This window comes from Propithecus coquereli, unplaced genomic scaffold (genome assembly GCF_000956105.1).
Source record: "Propithecus coquereli isolate 6110/MARCELLA unplaced genomic scaffold, Pcoq_1.0 Scaffold409, whole genome shotgun sequence".
Taxonomy (NCBI): domain Eukaryota; kingdom Metazoa; phylum Chordata; class Mammalia; order Primates; family Indriidae; genus Propithecus; species Propithecus coquereli.
Genome location: NW_012149830.1, coordinates 1,114,681 through 1,135,114, shown reverse-complemented (window position 1 = coordinate 1,135,114; position 20,434 = coordinate 1,114,681). Strand labels below are relative to the sequence as shown.

The following is a 20,434-nucleotide window of genomic DNA, read 5'->3' as shown; positions in this document are numbered from 1 at the left end:
TTTCCTTCTGTGTTTCAATATACATCCATTACATAACGGTTAAAAGCAAACATTTTGTTCACTCCTACTCCATTTGGCTCAGTTTCTTCAAAGTTTTCATTGTATTTTTTAATAACTGTATTAAGCTTCCATTTTCCACCGTTTGTATTGTAGCGTTTAAACACGAAATTTCTGTTTTTCCTTATTGCAAAACCAGTCCATGTTCAATAGAAAAACAATTTAATCTGAAAATACAGAGATGCAAAAAGCATGAAAATAACCACTAAACCTTCCTACCCAAAGACAACTGCTATCTAGGCTCTGGTGGTTTCTCTTGCCAGGCTCACATAAATATGGAGACAAAACTTTTTTTTTTTTGATAGGTTTGGTAACTTGTTCTTGTGTGACAATATTATGAATATATATGAATCTTATCAATAGGTAGATTTAGCAACTTTTTTTTTTTTTTAAGAGACAGGATCTTGCTATGTTGCCCACGCTAGTCTCAAACTCCTGGCCTCAAGTGACCCTTCAGCCTCAGCTTCTTGAATAACTGGGATTACAGGTGTGAGCCACTGTGCCCAGGTGTGCAACTTTTAAAATGGCTTAATAGTATTTCTTTTACAAAAATACCATAAGTTAGTTGGGGGCAGTGGTGTGCGCCTGTAGTTCCAGCTATTTGGGAGGCTGAGCTACTTGGGATTGATTGAGCCCAGGAGTTTGAGGCTGTAGTGTGATATGATCATGCCTGTGAATAGTCACTGCACTCTAGCTTGGGCAACATAGTAAGACCCTGTTTCTAAAAAGGAAAAAAGCCTCAATTTTGATTTTACATAACTCTAATGAACATTTAGATATCCTTTTGTTGTTGTTGGCTATAATAAGTAATGTAATGAACGATCTTGTTGCAAGATCTTTGTGCACCTCCATATGTCCTTAGGGTAGATTCCACCAAAGGGCATTTTGTAACAAAACACACCCACTCTTGTAAGACATTTGATACTCACTGCCAAACATCTCCAGAAGGGTTGTAGATTACATCAATTTGTACTCCCAACAGCAGTTTCTAAGGAATGCCCATTTTCCTTCATCCTTGCTGTACCTTTTTATTTTTCTTGAGATAGGATCTCCCTCTGTCACCCAGGCTGGAGTGCAGTGGCATGATCATACCTCACTGTAACTTAGAACTCCTGGGCTCAAGCGATCCTCCCACCTCAAGCTCCTGAGTAACTAGGAGTATAGGCTCACGCCACCACGTCCAGCTAATTTTTAAAACTTTTTTGTAGAGATGGGGTCTCACTATATTGCCCAGGCTAGTCTTGAACTCCTAGCCTCAAACGATCCTTCTGCCTCATCCTCCCAAAGCACTGGGATTACAGGCGTGAATTACCATGCTCAGCCATAGCTGTATCATTTTTATCTGTCAATTAAATATGTCTAGTAGTTTTTGTTTTTGTTTTTTTTTGAAACAGAGTCTCACTGTGTTGCCCGGACTAGAGTGCTGTGGCATCAGCCTAGCTCACAACAACCTCAAACTCCTGGGCTCAAGCAATCCTTCTGCCTCAGCCTCCCAAGTAGCTGGGACTACAAGCATGCACCACCATGCCTAGCTAATTTTTTCTACATATTTTTAGTTGTCCAGCTAATTTCTTTCTATTTTTAGTAGAGACGGGGTCTCGCTCTTGCTCACGCTGGTCTTGAACTCCTGAGCTCAAATGATCCGCCCGCCTCGGCCTCCCAGAGTGCTAGGATTACAGGCGTGAGCCACCGCCTCTGGCCTGTCTAGTAGTTTTAATTTAATTACTAGTAATTAAATATTTTTTTCTGTATATTGGCCACTTGTCCTTTTGTGTGAATCTTTAACATACCATTTACTGACTGAATCATCTTTTTCCTCTGAAATTCCAAATTTATCAAAAATTAAATTTCTATTAATGCCTGGGACCTTTGTATTTTGTTCCATTTATCAGACTGCTAATTCCTTTTCCAGTTATGCAATGTATAAAGTTCTCCTTTTTTAAAATCTGTTGGCTTTTCTCATACATCAATTCTTCCAAGTGAGCTTTAGAATTCCTTTATCAAGGTTGCTAGAAATTCTACTGCAAAATATATAAATGAATTGGGGCATAATTGACATTTAAAAATATTGAGTCTTGCCATGAATATGGATATCTTTCAATTTAGCAGTCTTTTTGTTTTAGATTTCTCAGTGAAGTTTTCATAATTTCCATTTGTGTCTTTTATATTTCTGATTATATTTATTCCTATTAAAGTATATGCAATATATTTGTGTTGCTTTTGAGATATTTTATTTATTAGATTTTTTTTTTCTTTTCTTTTTTTTGAGAGAGGGCCTTGCTATGTTGCCCAGTCTGGTCTTGATCTCCTGGGCTCACGTGATAGTCCCATCTCAGCCTCTGGAGTAGCTGGGACTATGTATGGACACCACCATATACCTGGCTAATAGTCATTAGGTTTTAAGGTTAACTGACAACGTATATGAAAGCTAATAATTTTTGTATATTTACCATGTAATAGGACACTATTAGATTATCTTGTTAGATCTAATAATTTTATAGTTGATTCTCTTCACCTTTTAAAGAAAATAATCATGCTATCTGCAAATAAAGATAATTTGTCTTTACCTTATAAGCATACCTCTGGTAATGACTTCATAAGTTATTGGTTTATGTGGATTTAGCATGTCTTCTTAAATTAATTTCAGTAATTTATATTTTTGGCAAAATCATTTAAAATTTAATTTCAAATTTATTAGTAAAAAGTACATATTAATATTTCTATATAACCTTCATCTCTGTGTCTTGTTCATTCATTCAACAAACATTGAGCACCTTCTATATATCAGATACTGTTTGGACTGGGGATATAGCGTTAGAAAACTTGACTTTCCCTGCCCTTGTAAAGCTTACAACCTAGTGGAAGATGTGTAATAAATAATGCAAAAATAAGTATATATTTACAAATTTTAATAGGTGCTACTAGGGAAGTATGTTATGATAGGGTACTGCTATGCTTTGGATATGGTTTATTTGTCCCCATCAAAACTCATGTTGAAATTTGATCCCCAATGTGGTGGTGTTGGGAGGTGGAGCTTAGTGGGAGGTATTTGGGTTATGGGGGTAGATCCCTCATGAATGCCTTGGTGCTGTTCTGGAGGAGGTGAGTTCTCCCTCTGGTGAGACTGGATTAGTTCCTCAAAGAGTTGGGTTGTTAGGAAGCCAGGATGCCCCTGTCTTCACACATAACCACGTTATCTACTTCCCCCATGACCTCTACCAAGTTGTGACACGGCAAGGAAGCCCTTGCCAGAAGCCAGGGCCATGCCCTTGAATTTCCCAGCCTACAGAACCATGAGCTAAATAAACCTCTTTTCTTTATAAATTACCCAGTCGCAGGTATTTTTTTTTTTTTTTTTGAGACAGGGCCTCACTCTGTCACCCAGGCTGGAGTGCAGTGGCACAATCATAGCACACTGCAGTCTCAAACTCCTGGGCTCAAGTGATCCTCCTGTTTTAGCCTCTGGAGTAGCTGGGACTACAGGTGTGCATGACCATGCCTGACTAATTTTCAAAACTTTTTTGTAGAGACAGGGTCTCACTATGTTGCCCAGGCTGGTCTCAAACTCCTGGCCTCAAGCGATCCTCTCGCCTTGGCCTCCCAAAGCACTGGGATTACAGGTGTAAACCACTGTCACTGGCCTCAGGTATTCTTTTATAGCAATAGTCAACGGACTAAGTAAGACAGGTAATATAATGGGAGGCCTTATTTAGATCAGGGAAACAGGTTAGGGACCTCTATGGAGAAGTGAAATTTCAGTTATGACCCATGGGTTTAATGGGTTTTAGCCAGGCAGAGAAGAGGGAAAAGTGTTTCAGGTAGTGGGACTAGAACGTGTGATGGCTTTAAGAAGGGAAAGAACTGGATATATTCTTGGAACTAAAAGGTGAGTAATGTATCTGAAAATAGTGATCAAAGGGGAGTGTGATAAGAGATAAGGATAGTGAAGTTGGCAGGGTTCAGATCATGCTGGACTATGATTCATGGATTTTTTTCTTAGGATAACGGAATGCCACTGAATAATTTTGAGCAGGTAAGTGACATGTTAGAATCCATATAGTTAGAAAATCATTCTGGCTGCATTGTGGGGAATGAAAAGAAAGCGGACAAGAGTGAAATCAGGGTGTTCCAGTTAAGAGGTATTGCAGTTGTCCACATGAAGGATAAAAGGGCTTAGATTGCAAAAGTGGAGATAGAAAAAAATAGTCATTTAAGATACATTTTGGAAAAACAAACCCAATTAAAAAATGGGCAAGGGACCTGAATAGAAATTTCTCCAAAGAAGATAAACAAATGGCCAACAAGCACATGAAAAGATGCTCAACATCACTAATCATTAGGGAAATGCAAATCAAAAACACAATGCGATACCACCTCACAGCCTTTAGGATGGCTACATCAAAAACAAAACAAAACAAAACAAACCAACCCAGAAAATAACAAGTATTGACAAGGATGTGGAGAAACTGGAACCCTTTTTTCCTGTTACTGGGAATGTAAAATGGTGCCGGTATTATGGTAAACAGTATGGTGGTTCCTCAAAAAATTAAACACAGAATTATCATATGATTCAGCAATTCCACTCCTAGATGTAGACCCAAAAGAATTGAAAGCGTGGTCTCAAAGAGATATTTGTACACCCATGTTGATAGCTGCACTATTCACAATAATCAAAAGGTGCAAGCAACCCAAGTGTCCATGGATGAATGACTATACATAATGTGATATATATATGCAATAGAATATTATTCAGCTTGGAAAAGGAGGAAATTCTGACACATGCTATAACATGTAGGAAAGTTGAGGACATTATGCTAAGTCAAATAAGCCAGTCACAAAAAGACAAATACTGCATGATTCTACTTATATGAGGTACCTAGAGTAGTCAAATTTATAGATAGAAAGTAGAAGAGTGGTTGCCAGGGAATGGGGAGTTATTTAATGGGTATAGCATTTTGGAGACTGGTCGTACAACAATGTGAATATACTTAACACTACTGAACCATACACTTAAAAATGGCAAATTTTATGTGTATTTAAAAAAAAAAAAACCACTAAAAAAAAGATATATTTCAGAGGTTGCGGTTAATTAGGTCTCTTGGTTGCAAGCGACAAAACCCCAATTTGAACTAGTTTAGGCATAAGATGAAGGTGTCAAGATTTACTGGCTCACAGAATCCAAGGAAGAGTTGAACGAACCATGGGAAATGCGGGAATACGGAGCTTCAGGAACAACTGGAACCAGGGATTTGAGAGCTTCCAGGACTCTCAGTTTCTCACCTCTGCTGCTTTCTGCACGTCCGCTTCTTTTTCATTGCAGACCAGCTGGTTCCATATGGCAGGATACGTGGCTGCTGACAGCTCCTGTGTTTTACATTTTATGGCTTCCATACTGGAGAGGAACTTTCTTTCTCAGTTTAAGTTCAAAAAATTCTGGGTAAGGACTCTGGCCTATCTTGGCCCAGGACCAGTGGCCAAGGGTGTGAGGCCATTTAAAACAATACTATACAACAGTCAGAAATATTTACAGAGGGCGGGCGCGGTGGCTCACGCCTGTAATCCTAGCACTCTGGGAGGCCGAGGCGGGCGGATTGTTTGAGCTCAGGAGTTTGAAACCAGCCTGAGCAAGAGCAAGACCCCGTCTCTACTAAAAATAGAAAGAAATTAATGGGACAACTAAAAATATATAGAAAAAATTAGCTGGGCATGATGGCGCATGCCTGTAGTCCCAGCTACTCGGGAGGCTGAGGCAGAAGGATCGCTTGAGCCCAGGAGTGTGAGGTTGCTGTGAGCTAGGCTGACGCCACGGCACTCACTCTAGCCCGGGCGAAAGAGTGAGACTCTGTCTCAAAAAAAAAAAAAAAAAGAAATATTTACAGAAACATGAAAAAAGCAGAATGAGATCTATAACACAATTATCAATTACGTACATTTAAAACACACATACATAAAACAATACTATATATTATTGAAAGATACATATATATTGAAAGACATATATCAAACACATTAGAGTCACTACCTAAGGAAGGAGGGAAGGAACATCAATGGAAAGTGAAATAAAGAGAAAAAATGATAAAGGCCTTGTTGATGATAGGGTGAACAAACTAGAATGACTGGCTCAACTCTCTGCACCTGAGGGAAAAAAAGCAGCAAAGAAAGGATAGAGGAAAGAAAGAAGAAAAAAGGGAAAGAGAAAAAGAGAAAGAGAAAGTACTTCTGAGTGGGAGTAAGGGGCAGTTTGCAAGTGAAAAGGAAAAGGAGAATGCTGGGGAGATGATTCCATAAATGTTCATTATAGAAATAGATGGGACATTCCTCATACTGGAGATGGAGCTGTCAAAAATAACTCCTCGGTTTTGATTAGATGGTGGTACAATTTATAGAGATTTAACACTGGCAAGAAACAAATACTTGAGGGAAAAATAAGAGATTTGATAAGCTAAGTTTGAACTGTTTATGAGATATCCAAGAGGATGTCCTTTTTTTCTTAATTAACTTTTTGCCAGAAATATGTCTATTTTAGTATCTATTTTATTTCTGAAGAATGAGCTCTTCAGTTGTATCAAGTACAGTTCTTTTTTCCTATTAATTTCTTATTTTATCTTTATTCTTCCTTCTATTTTCCTGTTACATTTTTCTACCTTTGTGAATGTTTAGCTAGTTAATTTTCACTTTTTTTTAGCAATAAAAGAATTTAAGGCTATAAATGCTAGCCTTTAGTTAGTCTTTTCTTTTTCGACCATAGTTATTTAAAATTGGCATTTAAAAAGAAATCCGAATGGTTAGAATTTTTTAATTTGTGGTTATTCAGTTCTAGTTTTATTACTTTGTGCTCAGCTAATGTGACCTGTATAATTTTTATGTTTAGAAACTGAATTCCTCCCTCTCTCATAATCCAAATTTGCTTTATTGTCTCTTGGATTACCCACATAATATGTGACCAAATCTCTATTTTAAGAATTTAAAACATTACAGAAGTATATAGAGCCTTCAATCTCAACTATCAAATCTCCTCTTTTCTACAAAGGTAACCACTTTTAAAAGTTTGGTATGTATTCTTCCACATATTTTTATATGTATTTATATAGAAATTTACATATACAATAAATAATTTTGCTGTACACAGGTAGAACCATACTATATACATTGTTCCATAATTGGCTTTTTAAAGAAAAAATTTAAAAATACTGTTTTTTTTTTTTGAGACAGGGTCTTGTTCTGTCACCCAGGCTGGAGTGCAGTGGCATGATCATAGCTCACTGAGGCCTTGAATTCCTGGGCTTAAGCAATCCTCCCGCCTCAGCCTCCAGAGTAGCTGGGACTACAGGTGTGTGCCACCACACCTGGCAAATAATACATCTTGAAGACTGTTCCATGTTAATACATAAGGATATTCTAGTTCTTTAAACTCTGATGCTTTCATTGTGATACAGGCCTAAATATGGTTGTCTTTTCATTTTTTTTTAAAGCATATTTCACGAATCCTTTACATCTGAGAATTCAAATTTTTTATAATAATTTAGTAAAGTTTCCTCTATTATTTGGTTCATGCTTCTTCTCAGTCAGCTTTGTTATCACCTTCTGGAACTTGTATTTAATTATTAGTTTATTGAACCCATTCTCCATGTGTCCCATCCTTATCTCTCAGTTTTTATCCATTATCTTTTTCCTCTGAGTTCAGTTAATTTTCTTGAGCTGGTGGTAACTTTTGGTATATCTAATCTGCATTTCACTGACACTGTTGCATTAAATTGGCAATCCCAGTTCTCCTAAGAAAGTTTTTTTGTTTCAGATTATATTTCCATCTTTAAAAAAAACTGATGCAACGGCTTCTCAAATTTCAGCGTGAAAACGAATTCGTTTTTAACACTTTTTTTTTTTTTGAGACAGAATCTCACTCTCTTGCCTGGGCTAGAGTGCCGTGGCGTCAGCCTAGCTCACAGCAACCTCGAACTCCTGGGCTCAAGGCGTCAGCCTAGCTCACAGCAACCTCAAATTCCTGGGCTCAAGCGATCCTCCTGCCTCAGCCTCCCGGGTAGCTGGGACTACCGGCATGCGCCACTGTGCCCGGCTAATTTTTTCTATTTTTAGTTGTTTGGCTAATTTCTTTCTATTTATAGTAGAGACGGGGTCTCGCTCTTGCTCAGGCTGGTCTTGAACTCCTGAGCTCAAGTGATCCTCCCGCCTCGGCCTCCCAGAGTGCTAGGATTACAGGCGTGAGCCACCGCGCCCGGCCTTAACACTTCTTCATATTTCTCCCAGATCTGATGGCAAAGGTTACCATTTGCTCTGATCACTCAAATCACTCCCCTTCTTTTGAATTCTTGAATCTTTTCACATATCTATTGATTTTCTCCTTATGCTTTACCCTTCTGGTGACAAAGTGGCTGCCACATAAGAATTGAACAAGTTACGTCAGAGATTGTTGACATCTTTTAGGCTCCGACTAAGGGATAATTGGTAACTATTCTCTTACGGTTTAGAGGTCCAAAGGACAGTGCGGGACTGGGAGGGAGCAACAGGTGGAGGCAGGCAGCCTTGGGGGAGGGAGTTGCACCACAGCACAGTTCTTAACAGCTGTTCATGGACAAAAAAGGTTAATGTATCATTCTTCTCGTCTAGTTACATTTTAAAGATGGAAAGAAAAAAAAAGTCAACCTGAGACCCAGGGAAGTAATTTTTTCAAGAATCTATAGTGACACAGAAATTCCCAAATCGACTTATATACCTCCTGATTTATTTCCACACAACTCATTCCCTCAGGAAGAGCCAACTATAATGTACATATTAATATTTTTTAAAATCAGGAGGCTTGGTGATGCAGTTTGCCATAATGAAAAAGACTTGATACTCTGGTATTTATCAACTCTGTCACCCTGGGCAATTTACTTCAGTTCTCTGGGATTCAGTTTCCTCATCTTACAAACGGGGGTAATGTTAACTGCTCTTAAAAGATCTCTAAGGTCCCTAAGTAAAAGTCTGGGGCACTAATCCGGGCCTGTGGCGGGAGATCCTGGCCTAAAGATGACTGGGGGAGGCCGCAGTCTCCGTCAACCCGAGTCCCAGACCAGCACCAGTATCATCGGTGGCCACCGCCACAGCAACAGCAACCACCGCCGCGAACGCCCGCCTGGCCCCGCTCGGCCAGGCCTCACCTCACCTCACCCGCTGCGCGCCTCCAACTCCAGCCTCAGCGCACCTTCCCCAGCTACACCTCTGCGCACGCGCAACGCCCGTCTCTCCCGTCCAGACTCGCGCTCCGGCACTGCCCCTCGTGAACGTGCGTTCAGCGCTTTTCCTCCCAGTGCGGCCACCGTCGTTGGGGAGGAAAGGAAGGAGGAGGCGGGGGAAAGGGTGGGAGGTGGGTGAGCGCGCGCACCGCCCGTCGGTCGTGGTTTCCTGGCTGCGCGCGGCGGTGGCGGAGCAGCTGCAGCTGTAGCAGCAGCCGCGAAGATGGCGGAGGGGTTGGAGCGTGTGCGGATCTCCGCGTCGGAGCTGCGAGGGATCCTGGCCACTCTGGCTCCGCAGGCCGGGAGCAGAGGTGAGTCGCGCCGCCCAGCTCCTGGGCCGGGCCTGCCCGCCCCGCCTCCCTCTCCTCCTCTGCCTCCTCCCAGCTCTGTCCGCCGCGCTCCGGAGCCCCCGCCCCTTCCCCCGACAGTGGGGGCGGGGGCCGCGGGCGTACCCTCGTCCTCTTCACCATCCCCAGGGTCTGTGTGGGGTCGCGCTCAGCCAGTCCTGGCCCCCTCGGGGGAAGCCCGACCCGAGTTCCTGCCTCCACCCTCTGTCTCACCGCGAAGGTGACTGTTCCCCTTTGCCTCAGCCCTCTCAGACCAGCCGGTGGTTCTTGAGGCGTCAGGAGACGCGGGGAGGAGTGGGTCTGGTGGATGTCCCGGGGTGTGTCGTTCCCAAAAGAATCATCCATAGGCCTGCTCCCGTCATCTCTTTAGCGTTGGAGAGAAGGAATTGGAAATTGAGGAGACAGGTTTGACAGCCTGGGACATCCTTGCTGAACTTTTCCCCCAAAGCAGGCTTCTGAAAGCTGCACCACTGGAGGGATCCAGGACCTCAGAGAGCTGACTCTGCTCTGGTTTGGCCTTGGCTTGTGTGGGAGCAGTTTTTATCAGGCAGAATGCTCAATTTGCAAGTTAATTTTAAGTCTCCAGCCACCTCAGGAAAACTCTGAGAAAGAGTCTAATGTCTCATCTCCCCTTTATTAGGCAGTGGTGGTGTGTAGAATGGTAGCTATGCTAGGTGTCTTCTCCAGGCTCGCAGCCAAAGTCTTTCAAATTGATTTTCCTTGGTCAACTGAATTGGATTATTCAGGCTGTTTTCTTCCGCTGCTCTGGAAAGTAGCAGTAGCTATTTTACAACTATCCTCCCTCCCCTCAAACACACCTAAGTTACGGAGACTGCTGAGGGTGTTCTGGGGTTAAACTGCTTTATCTTTGTTCTTTCTTGATGAAGCAGTGTTTTAAACTTCTGAAAATATTGAAGCATTATTTTTTTTCTATTTTGTTACATCTGCAAAAAGTGGGCATAAATGCTGAAACATACGATTCTTGTTATGGATTTGTTTTGCATTCATGTTTATAAAACAGTAGAATTTTATATAGCATTCCATTTGGAGTACTCGATACTATTCTAATTCATGTCACTTTGCCACTGAAATGTTTAGTGGTCACTTGTGGTAGTCTCCCCATTAATAGATAAAGGTGATAAGTTACTTGCTTGTCTGTCATTCAGTAAGTTCATAGAGCCTAGAGAGTGGTTTCTAAAGTCCTGCACTCTTATTTTTGAGTACCTTAGTCCTTCGTATTTTGAGAACATGTCACAAGCCTTCCATCAGCATCCAGGGAAAGCTCCCTTATGGAACTTCTTTCTTCTCATAGTCTATCATCATAGTAGCAGTTAGTCTTAGTATTCTAATGATGGTAGTCTGAGCAGTACTTCCTTGGAATGACTCTGCCGGATGCTGTTAAAGAGTTTATGAGGATGAGTGGAGTTGAAGAATGTGAAAAGAACTGCTTCCTGTTTGCTTCAACAGGAGGTCTGTGATTGGGTAATTGGTATTCTAAAGAAGAGGATTGTCCTGGTCAAGTTCAAAGACTGGAGTTGCACATTTTTATCCCGAGATGTTGAAGGCTATGCATACCCCACTTTTTCTCCTTTTTAATTTTTTTTCCGTTATGTTAAAAGGACTTATTCACTCTGGAAAAACGTTAGAGGCAGAAGAAAACACTGAAATGGATTCGGGGTTCTATTGACAGAGAACAGTCTAATGCTGAAAATATTAGAGATCTTTTGTTCTGGCAATGATAAGGTAGTTGGGGTCTTAGATTTCTGAATTTGACTTAACACAAATAGAGATGGGCTTTTCCCCATTTCCCTACTCAAGTGTAGGTAGCTCCAGTACAATTAAGTTGTTAGCCTTGCCGATTGCTGAACAAATATTATAAATCCAGAATTTCTACTTCTGCAGAAATATCCTTTCTGATTCAGCAAGATTAGTAGTTGGATGTGTAATTCTTGCTTGAGTTTTCTGTTACTGAACCAGAATGACAGTTCTCCCTTTACCCTTTTATTCTACCTTTTTCTCCCCAACACAACAGAAAATATGAAGGAATTAAAGGAGCCCAGGCAGCGCAAAGACAACAGGCGTCCAGATCTGGAAATCTATAAACCTGGCCTTTCTCGACTAAGGAACAAACCTAAAATCAAGGAGCCCTCTGGGAGTGAGGAATGTAAGGATGAAATTGTCAATGACAGAGATTCTTCTGCTGTTGGAAATAGTACACAGCTTATTAAAGATGGCTGCAAGGAACTGGACAACCAACAGCCAAATGGTCCTGTAGACCCAGAAAATAATCAGGGACAGGAGTCCTTTCCTAGGACTGCTGGACAAGAGAATCGAAGTCTAAGAATTATCAAGAGAACAAAGAAACCTGACCTGCAGATCTATCAGCCTGGACGGCGTTTGCAGACTGTTACCAAAGAATCGGCTAGCCGGGTGGATGAAGAAGAAATCCTTAACCAGGTAGAACAACTGAGAGTAGAGGAAGATGAATGTAGGGGACATGTTGTGAAAAAGGAAGTCGTGAATAAACCAGACAGAGCAGAGACAGAAAGGAGTCCAAATGGTGACAGAGTAAGAGCTGCAAAGGGAGAAAAAGGAAAGAGGATTGAAAAAGAGGAGGGGATGAAGAAAGCAAATGATGATCCAGCCCAGGGGAAGCCTGGTTCTGCAAAGCGCTACTCCCGCTCAGACAAACGAAGGAACCGTTACCGCACTTGCAGTACCAGCTCAGCTGGTAGCAACAACAGTGCTGAGGGAGCTGGCCTGGCTGATAATGGATGTCGCCGCCGGCGACAGGATAGGACCAAGGAGAGGCCACGACTGAAGAAGCAAGTATCTATGTCCTCAACTGACTCCTTAGATGAGGACAAAGTTGATGAGCCAAATGGATTAGGACCCAGGAGGAGCTCAGAAAGAAAGAAACATTTAGAAAGAAACTGGTCTGGCCGTGGGGATGGTGAGCAGAAAAGCAATGGTAAAGAAAATCGAGGCACTCTTCATGTCACTTTTGATGCAGAAACCATGAACAAAGATTCTCCCATGGTGAGGTCAGCCAGGGAGGATATTGATAAGATAAAGCCTGACAAAGGCTCGAGCAGTGGGGGCAAAGTATCTGAGAAACAGGAGTCCAAAAACCTGAAACAAGAACTTCGGGGTCGGGGTCGTGGCATTCTGATTCTGCCTGCCCATACCACCCTATCTGTTAATTCAGCAGGTTCTCCAGAGTCTACACCTTTGGGACCTCGGCTTTTATTTGCATCTAGTAGTAAAGGATCTCGGAGTTGGGGCCGTGGAGGTACCACACGCCGATTGTGGGACCCAAACAATCCTGATCAGAAACCTGCTCTAAAGAGCCAGGTGCCCCAATTACATTTCTTAGACACTGATGATGAAGTCAGCCCTACATCTTGGGGTGACTCACGCCAGGCCCAAGCATCTTACTATAAGTTTCAAAACTCTGACAACCCTTATTATTACCCCCGGACACCAGGCCCTGCCTCCCAGTATCCCTATACAGGTTATAGCCCTCTACAGTACCCAGTGGGTCCTACGAATGGTGTGTACCCAGGACCTTACTACCCAGGCTATCCAACTCCATCAGGACAGTATGTTTGTAGCCCTCTCCCTGCCAGCACCATGAGTCCTGAGGAGATAGAGCAGCACATGAGGAACATGCAGCAACAGGAGCTACATAGGCTTCTCCGGGTGGCTGACAACCAGGAACTGCAGCTCAGCAACCTGCTCTCTAGGGACCGCATTAGTCCTGAAGGCCTGGAGAAGATGGCTCAGCTCAGGTACAGTGTGTTCTATTCTGGCTAAAGGGGAACGGGGATAAGCTGGAGGTGTATAGACTCCTATGGCTAAGGTAGGTAGAAACTTTTTAGATGAGCCACTGGGTGTTATTTCCCTTTCACATTGATTTTTATAAGGGAGGGATAGTTGGAAAAAGAACAGAAGTTTTGTTTCTAGTGTTAGAAATGATTATGCTTCCTGGTTTTTCTTTAAGAAAAAAATTATCTTTAAGGGAGCATGGAATCTTGAAATGGAAAAGGAAAGATTTTCTCGAATACCAAGAAATGAACAACAATATAACTTGCAGTGAAGATCTTATTTCAGCTGTTAAATTTAGGTGAAGACATGTGGGGAAAAACTGTTTTTCTAGGCATAACTGTCTTTAGAATGACATTCTGCTGTGCAGAATGGAAACTAGAGTGAATAGCATACCTGGTCACATTTTTGATTTCTTGCCAAGGGAGGTGGTTAATTTGAAGGAAGCGGGTCTAGCCTTTCCTGTGGTGTATTTGGAGCTAGAAGTTGCATGTATTTTATTCCAGAGCTGAACTGCTGCAGCTATATGAGCGCTGTATTCTATTAGATATTGAGTTCTCTGATAATCAGAACGTGGATCAGATCCTGTGGAAGAATGCTTTCTATCAGGTGATTGAGAAGTTCAGGCAGCTTCTCAAGGATCCGAATGTTGAGAACCCAGAACAGATTCGGAACAGACTTTTGGAGCTTTTGGATGAGGTAAACTGTCATCTTTTTGTCCTCAGGATAAAGGCTTCAGCATCCTGTAGTTGTGATGGCTCTTTACTGCCTGAAATACTGTTTTAGAACAGAATATTGACAAAAAACTGTGCCCTTTTCTTGGGTTCTAGGCCTACCCTATCCTACTCCTGTTACTTCCTTGGGACCATGACTTACTGACAATTGGAATTAGATTTGAGCTTGAAAGCTTTGTGAATGTTTTGGCCTAGGAGAGAGAGCGAGAATGAGAGTGAGAGAACAAGAGAGAGAGAAAGAGTGTGACTGTGTGTGTGTATGTATGGGTGTGTTCATATCTTTAAAACTGTGGAGGCTTATTTTATGAATTTGTCTTGTGCTCAAGTTGGTGGGCACTAAATACTGTATGTGACTCCCTTTATACAGATGTCTGAGCATTATCAGAACTGTGAAAGAGTCGTTTGCCCCAGGTTTTGGTGGGTAGATTGGATCAGAATAGGTTGATTCAGCCATTTCTTCTCTTTTTTCTCTTTGTAGGGTAGTGACTTTTTTGATAGTTTGCTTCAGAAACTGCAGGTTACTTACAAGTTCAAACTGGAGGACTACATGGACGGTCTTGCCATTCGCAGCAAGCCATTACGCAAGACAGTAAGCCAGCTTCTTTCTTTATCTTAAATTTATTCGTCCATTTAGTGAGCATTTATCTAGTGTTAGTTATGTACTAGACACTGTGCTGGGTGTTGAGGGTAAAAGAATGAAAGATACAGTTCCATGGGGGAATAGACAGATTAAACCAATAATTGTAATGTCATAAGTACTATGGTGATGGTATATACAGAATGTTGAGGGGAATAGAGGAAAGTGGATCTGACTTAGCTTGGTGGGGTCAAGGAAGGCTTCTCAGAGACTGTCAGGCTGAGTCTTGAAACATGAGTAGGAGTTTGAAGGTGGGAGGGGCAGTTGAGACAGCAAGAGAGAACCAGGAGTTGTTGGGAAAGTACAAGAAGTTCAGTATGGTAGTGTTTGTAATGTGGAAGGGACTGTATCATAATTTCTTGCATGCTGTGCTGAAGAGTTTGGACTTCATTCTGAAAGCATTGGGGAGCCACTAATTGATTTTCAACAAATGGTTAAGATAGATTTGTTCTTAGAACCAATCACTCCGGCAAATTGGTAGGTTTGGATGGGAGTTGGGCAAGAATGGAGGTAGGGGAGTCCAGGTTGTAGGTCTGAACTAAGATAGAGGCAGTGGAGGTGAAAAAGTGAAGATTGGAAAAGTATAAAGAAAATAGAATTGAATTGCTGGCTGACTTGGTGTGGATGAAATTGGAGGCATGAAGAGTCTGGATCATCTCCCAGTTTGGGGCCTAGGGGAATGGCTACAGAGCAAGAGGTTAGTTCAGGTTTGGATATGCTTAGGTCGAGGTGTGTAGCAGGAACTTGAAAATGAACAAATGAATATTCTGATCTGCCTGGAGCTCAGGAAAAAGCTGGGCTGGTGATAATAGGTTCGGGAATCATCATTATGTCGGTATTAATAGTAGTGGAAGTAGGTGTTGGGATGCTGGGAAGGCTGGCTAGAGAGAGAGGATCAAATTTCAAGGTGGAGGTGGGTAAAATTGTCATATACTATAGAGTTGGCAAATGTTAAGGTTATAAAAAGTGTCCATTGGATTGGGTGACCTTATTAAGAGTTAGTTTAGGCTAGGCATGGTGGCTCACACCTTTAATCCAAGCACTCTTGGAGGCCAAATTGGGAGGATCGCTTGAAGTCAAAAGTTCGAGACCAGCTTGAGAAAGAGTGAGACCCTCATTTCTACAAAAAATAGAAAAATTAGCTGGGGGTGGTGGGATGCACCTGTAGTCCCAGTTACTCGGGAAGGTGAGGCAGGAGGATAGCTTGAGCCCAGGAGTTGAGGGTTGCATTGAGCTATGATAACTCCAGCCACACGACAGAGCTAGACTATGTCTCAAAAAAAAAAAAAAAAGTTAATTTCGTTGGAGAGGATGGAAGCCACATTGTAGTGAAGAGAGGTAAGGCAGTAGAGATAATGAAAGTAATATAGACCATTCTTATAAGAATCTTGGCTGTGAAGGCAAGGAGGGATAGGGTCAAGAGAAGTTTTTGCTTTTGTTTTAAGGTGGGAAAGGTGAGCATATTTTGGAAGAGGTTAGAGATTCATTAGAGAAAGGAATGTGATTTATGGAACAGAGGCTTCTTCTTGCCTTTTTGCTCCTTCTGGTGATTTCCTATGTACAAAGCTGTCTTTCTAATCAATAAGTATTATTAAGCCCCTGTTACGTGCTAGGTGCCATTCTAGGCAGAGGCAGTTGAGTGCTGAACAAAAAAGCTGCCATGGTCCTGCTTCTTGGAGTTTAGAGTTTGATTGGGGGTGAGTGTACATGTTGAATGAGTAATTGCAGTTGCAGTGACTTTTGCAAAGGATATTCCGGGTATATACTGTAAAGGGCTAACGTGGTATAGAGCATCATGGAAGACTGAGAAAATCCCAGTTAAGCTGAGGCTGAAAACCTGCGACATTAGCCAGGTGAAGGTGTATGTGAAGATACAAGAAGAGGAACATTTTAGGAGTAGGGAACAGTATACCTGAAGGTCCCGAAGTAGGAAAGAGTGTGGTGTGTTATAAGCTGAGTAGAATCTGGTTTGACTGAGGCACAGAGAGTGAGCAGAAAAGTGGTGCAGAAGAGGTGAGCAGAGGCTAGATCATCTAGGACTTCATGCCAAGAATGATGGAGAGCCTTTGAAAGAATTTGTTTTGAGCCGGGTGTGGTGGCTAATGCCTGTAATCCCAGCACTTTGGGAGTTTGAGGTGGGAGGATCACTTGAGGCCAGGAGTTCAAGACCAGCCTGGACAACACAGCGAGACCCCCATCTCTAAAAAAATATAGAAATTAGCCAGGCATAGTGGCTTGGCTGTAGTCCCAGCTACTCGGGAGGCTGAGGCAGGAGGATCACTTGAGCCCAAGAGTTTGAGGTTGTAGTGAGCTATGATGACACCACTGCACTCTAGCCCAGGGGACAGAATAAGACCCTGTCTCAAAAATGTATATATATATATATATTTTCCTATTTTCCCACTCATTGAGATGGCAAAGTGGCTATAGTATGGAGGCATAACCAGTTTTATTTGTACTCTATCAGTCAAGTACTCAGGGTTCTTGGTGTTCATTCATAGAAAGAATACATGGGGTAGTCAGGACTCTGAGGGTGTATGACATGTAGTAATATGTAACTTTGCTGAGGCACAAATTTGAGTTATGTGCTAGGAGGATGACATGCAGTAGCTATTTAGCTTGTGAGTGAGCCTTCCTAAAGGGTCAGTGTCTCCTACTCAGTGAAGCTTTGTTCTTTATTCGGTGATATGTTAATTTCTTTTGTGTGGGGTGGAGTGGCATGATATGTTGTGAAGTAGTGTTTCTTAGGGAGATTTTTTTGTCTGGGCACATGTCTTGGGATGTTAAGGGCCTACTCTGTTTTCTCACTGAAGAACACATGCCAAGTCTATCAGTGAGAAAACATATTTATAGTACTACACAGTCTTTGGCACATTGTAGATGTTTGATAAAGGGTAATTTATTGTTTTAGGCAAAGGGAATGTAATGCAGCAACATAATTCAGTGATATTAATAGTTTGAGGAAAGACTATGATGATGGCAAGAAAAGAACAGAGTAAACAGTTGTCTTAATATTTGTATATCACTTTATAATTTGTAAAGTATCTTTACATTTATTCCCTCCAGTTACCCTATAGAGTAGGTGTTTTTACATACAGATGAAGAAACTGAGTCCCAGAATACCCCAAAGACTTCTTTGAGATTGCACGCTATTCCATAGAGACTCAGGTCTCCTGACTCCTAGTTTCAAAATGTTTTCTTTCATTTGCCTGGGACTTGAAATAAGAATCAGTCCCCTCCCTTCTGTCACTATATTTTTCTCTATTTTTTTTTTTTTTTTTTGAGACAGAGTCTGGCTCTGTTGCCCGGGCTAGAGTGCTGTGGCGTCAGCCTAGCTCACAGCAACCTTAAACTCCTGGGCTCAAGCGATCCTCCTGCCTCAGCCTCCCGAGTAGCTGGGACTACAGGCATGTGCCACCATGCCCGGCCAATTTTTTCTGTATATTTTTAGTTGTCCGATTAATTTCTTTGTATTTTTAGTAGAGATGGGGTCTCGCTCTTGCTCAGGCTGGTTTCGAACTCCTGAGCTCAAACAATCCGCCCGCCTCGGCCTCCCAGAGTGCTAGGATTCCAGGCGTGAGCCACCGCGCCCGGCCAGCATACAGTTTTTGAAGTTCATCCATTTTGTAGCATATATCAATCCTTTATTTATTTATTTAGTTAGTTAGTTAGTTAGTTTTGAGACAGAGTCTCACTCTGTTGCCTGGGCTAGAGTGCTGTGGCTTCAGCCTAGCTCACAGCAACCTCAAACTCCTGGGCTCAAGCAATCCTCCTGCCTCAGCCTCCCGAGTAGCTGGAACTACAGGCACACGCCACCATGCCCGGCTAATTTTTTCTATAGATATACTTTTAGTTGTCCAGATAATTTCTTTCTATTTTTAGTAGAGACAGGGTCTCGTTCTTGCTCAGGCTGGTCTTGAACTCCTGACCTTGAGCGACCCACCGCCTCAGCCTCCCAGAGTGCTAGGATTACAGACGTGAGCCACCGCGCCCGGCCTCCTTTATTTATTTTTAAGGCTGAGTAATCTATTGTATAGACACACCTACTACATTTTGTTTATTCATTCATCATTGATGGATGTTTAGGTTGTTTCCACCTTTTGACTATTGTGAATTATGCTATTGTAAAGTACAAATATTTGTTTAAGTACCTGTTTTCAATTCTTTTGGGTCTATACCTAGGAGTAGAATTGCTGGGTCAGGTGGTAACTCTGTGTTTCACTCTTTGGGGAATTGCCAAACTGTTTTCCATAGCAGCTATACTATTTTACATTCCTACCAGCAATGTTATGAGGGATTGCAGTTTCTCCACATTCTCACCAACATTTGTTATTTTCCACTTTTTTGATTATGACCAATCTGGTGGGTGTTAAGTGGTATCTCACTGTGGGATTTTGGGTTTCTTCCATTTGGGGACATCCTTTTTTTCTCATTAGTAAACTTTATTTTGGGAGACAGTTTTATATTTCTAGAAAAAGTGAACAGAAAGTGAGAGTTTTCATATACCCCATCAACTCTTTCCCCTTCCCCTTGTTTCCTCTATTATTAACATCATGCATTAGGGTACATTTGTTACAGCTGAAGAGCCAATATTTATTGATAAATTATTATTAACTGAAGTCCGTAGTTTACATTAGGGTTCACTCTTAGTGTTATACATTCTATGGGTTTTGACAAATATATAATGACATGTATCTACCATTACAGTATCATACAGAATAGTTTCACTGCCCTAAAAATAGCCTCTGCTCCACCTATTCTTCCCCTCCTCCCTTTCCTAAACTCCTGGAAACCACTGATCTTTTTACCGTCTCCTTAAGTTTTTGCCTTTTCCAGAATGTCATATAGTTAGAATCATGTAGTATGAAGCCTCTTCAAATAGGCTTCTTTCACTTAGTTATATACATTTAAGGTTATTTTTGTGGCTTGATAGCTCATTTCTTTTTATTGCTGAATAATATTTCATTGTATGGATGTACCACAGTTTGTTTATCCACTCACCTATTAAAAAGACATCTTGAGTGCTTCCAGGTTTTGGCAGTTATGAATAAATCTGCTTTAAACATCCATGTACAGGTTTTTGTATGGAAATAAGTTTTCAACTTATTTGGGTAAATACCAAGGAGAGCAATAGCTAGATCATGGTAAAAGTATGTTTAGCTTTGTAAGAAACTACCAAACTATCTTCCAAAGTAGCTGTACCATTTTGTAGTCCTGCCAACAATGGATGAAAGTTCCTGTTGTTCCACATCCTTGCCAGCGTTTGGTGTAGCCAATGTTTTGGATTTTTGCCATTCTGTTAGGTGCGTAGTGATATCTCATTGTTTTAATTTGCAATTCTCTTATGACATATTTTGAGCATCTTTTTTTATGCTTATTTGCCATCTGTATGTCTTACTCAGTAAGGTGTTTATTTAGATCTTTTGCCCATTTTTAAATTGTTTTTTTTTTCTTGTTCAGTTTTAAGAGTTCTTTGTATATTTTGGATACAAGTCTGTTATCAAGTCCTTTGCACATATTTTCTTCCAATCTGTGGCTTGTCTTCTCATTCTCCAGGAGTGTCTTTTGCAGAACCTAAGTTTTAAATTTTTTTTTTTTTTT

The 20,434-nt window shown here is 41.5% G+C and overlaps 1 protein-coding gene across 1 annotated transcript in view; it reads left to right on the top strand.

Moving 5' to 3' along the window:
* The first annotated feature begins 9,464 nt into the window (after positions 1-9,464).
* Positions 9,465-20,434, top strand: part of SMG6 (SMG6 nonsense mediated mRNA decay factor) — a 228,875-nt gene continuing 217,905 nt past the window's right edge. Inside the window, exons 1-4 of the mRNA XM_012653041.1 lie at positions 9,465-9,601; positions 11,670-13,428; positions 13,969-14,161; positions 14,675-14,785. Of these exons, the coding sequence (XP_012508495.1) occupies positions 9,514-9,601; positions 11,670-13,428; positions 13,969-14,161; positions 14,675-14,785 (2,151 nt within the window). The 5' untranslated portion in view covers positions 9,465-9,513. The remainder of the gene's footprint in view (positions 9,602-11,669; positions 13,429-13,968; positions 14,162-14,674; positions 14,786-20,434) is intronic.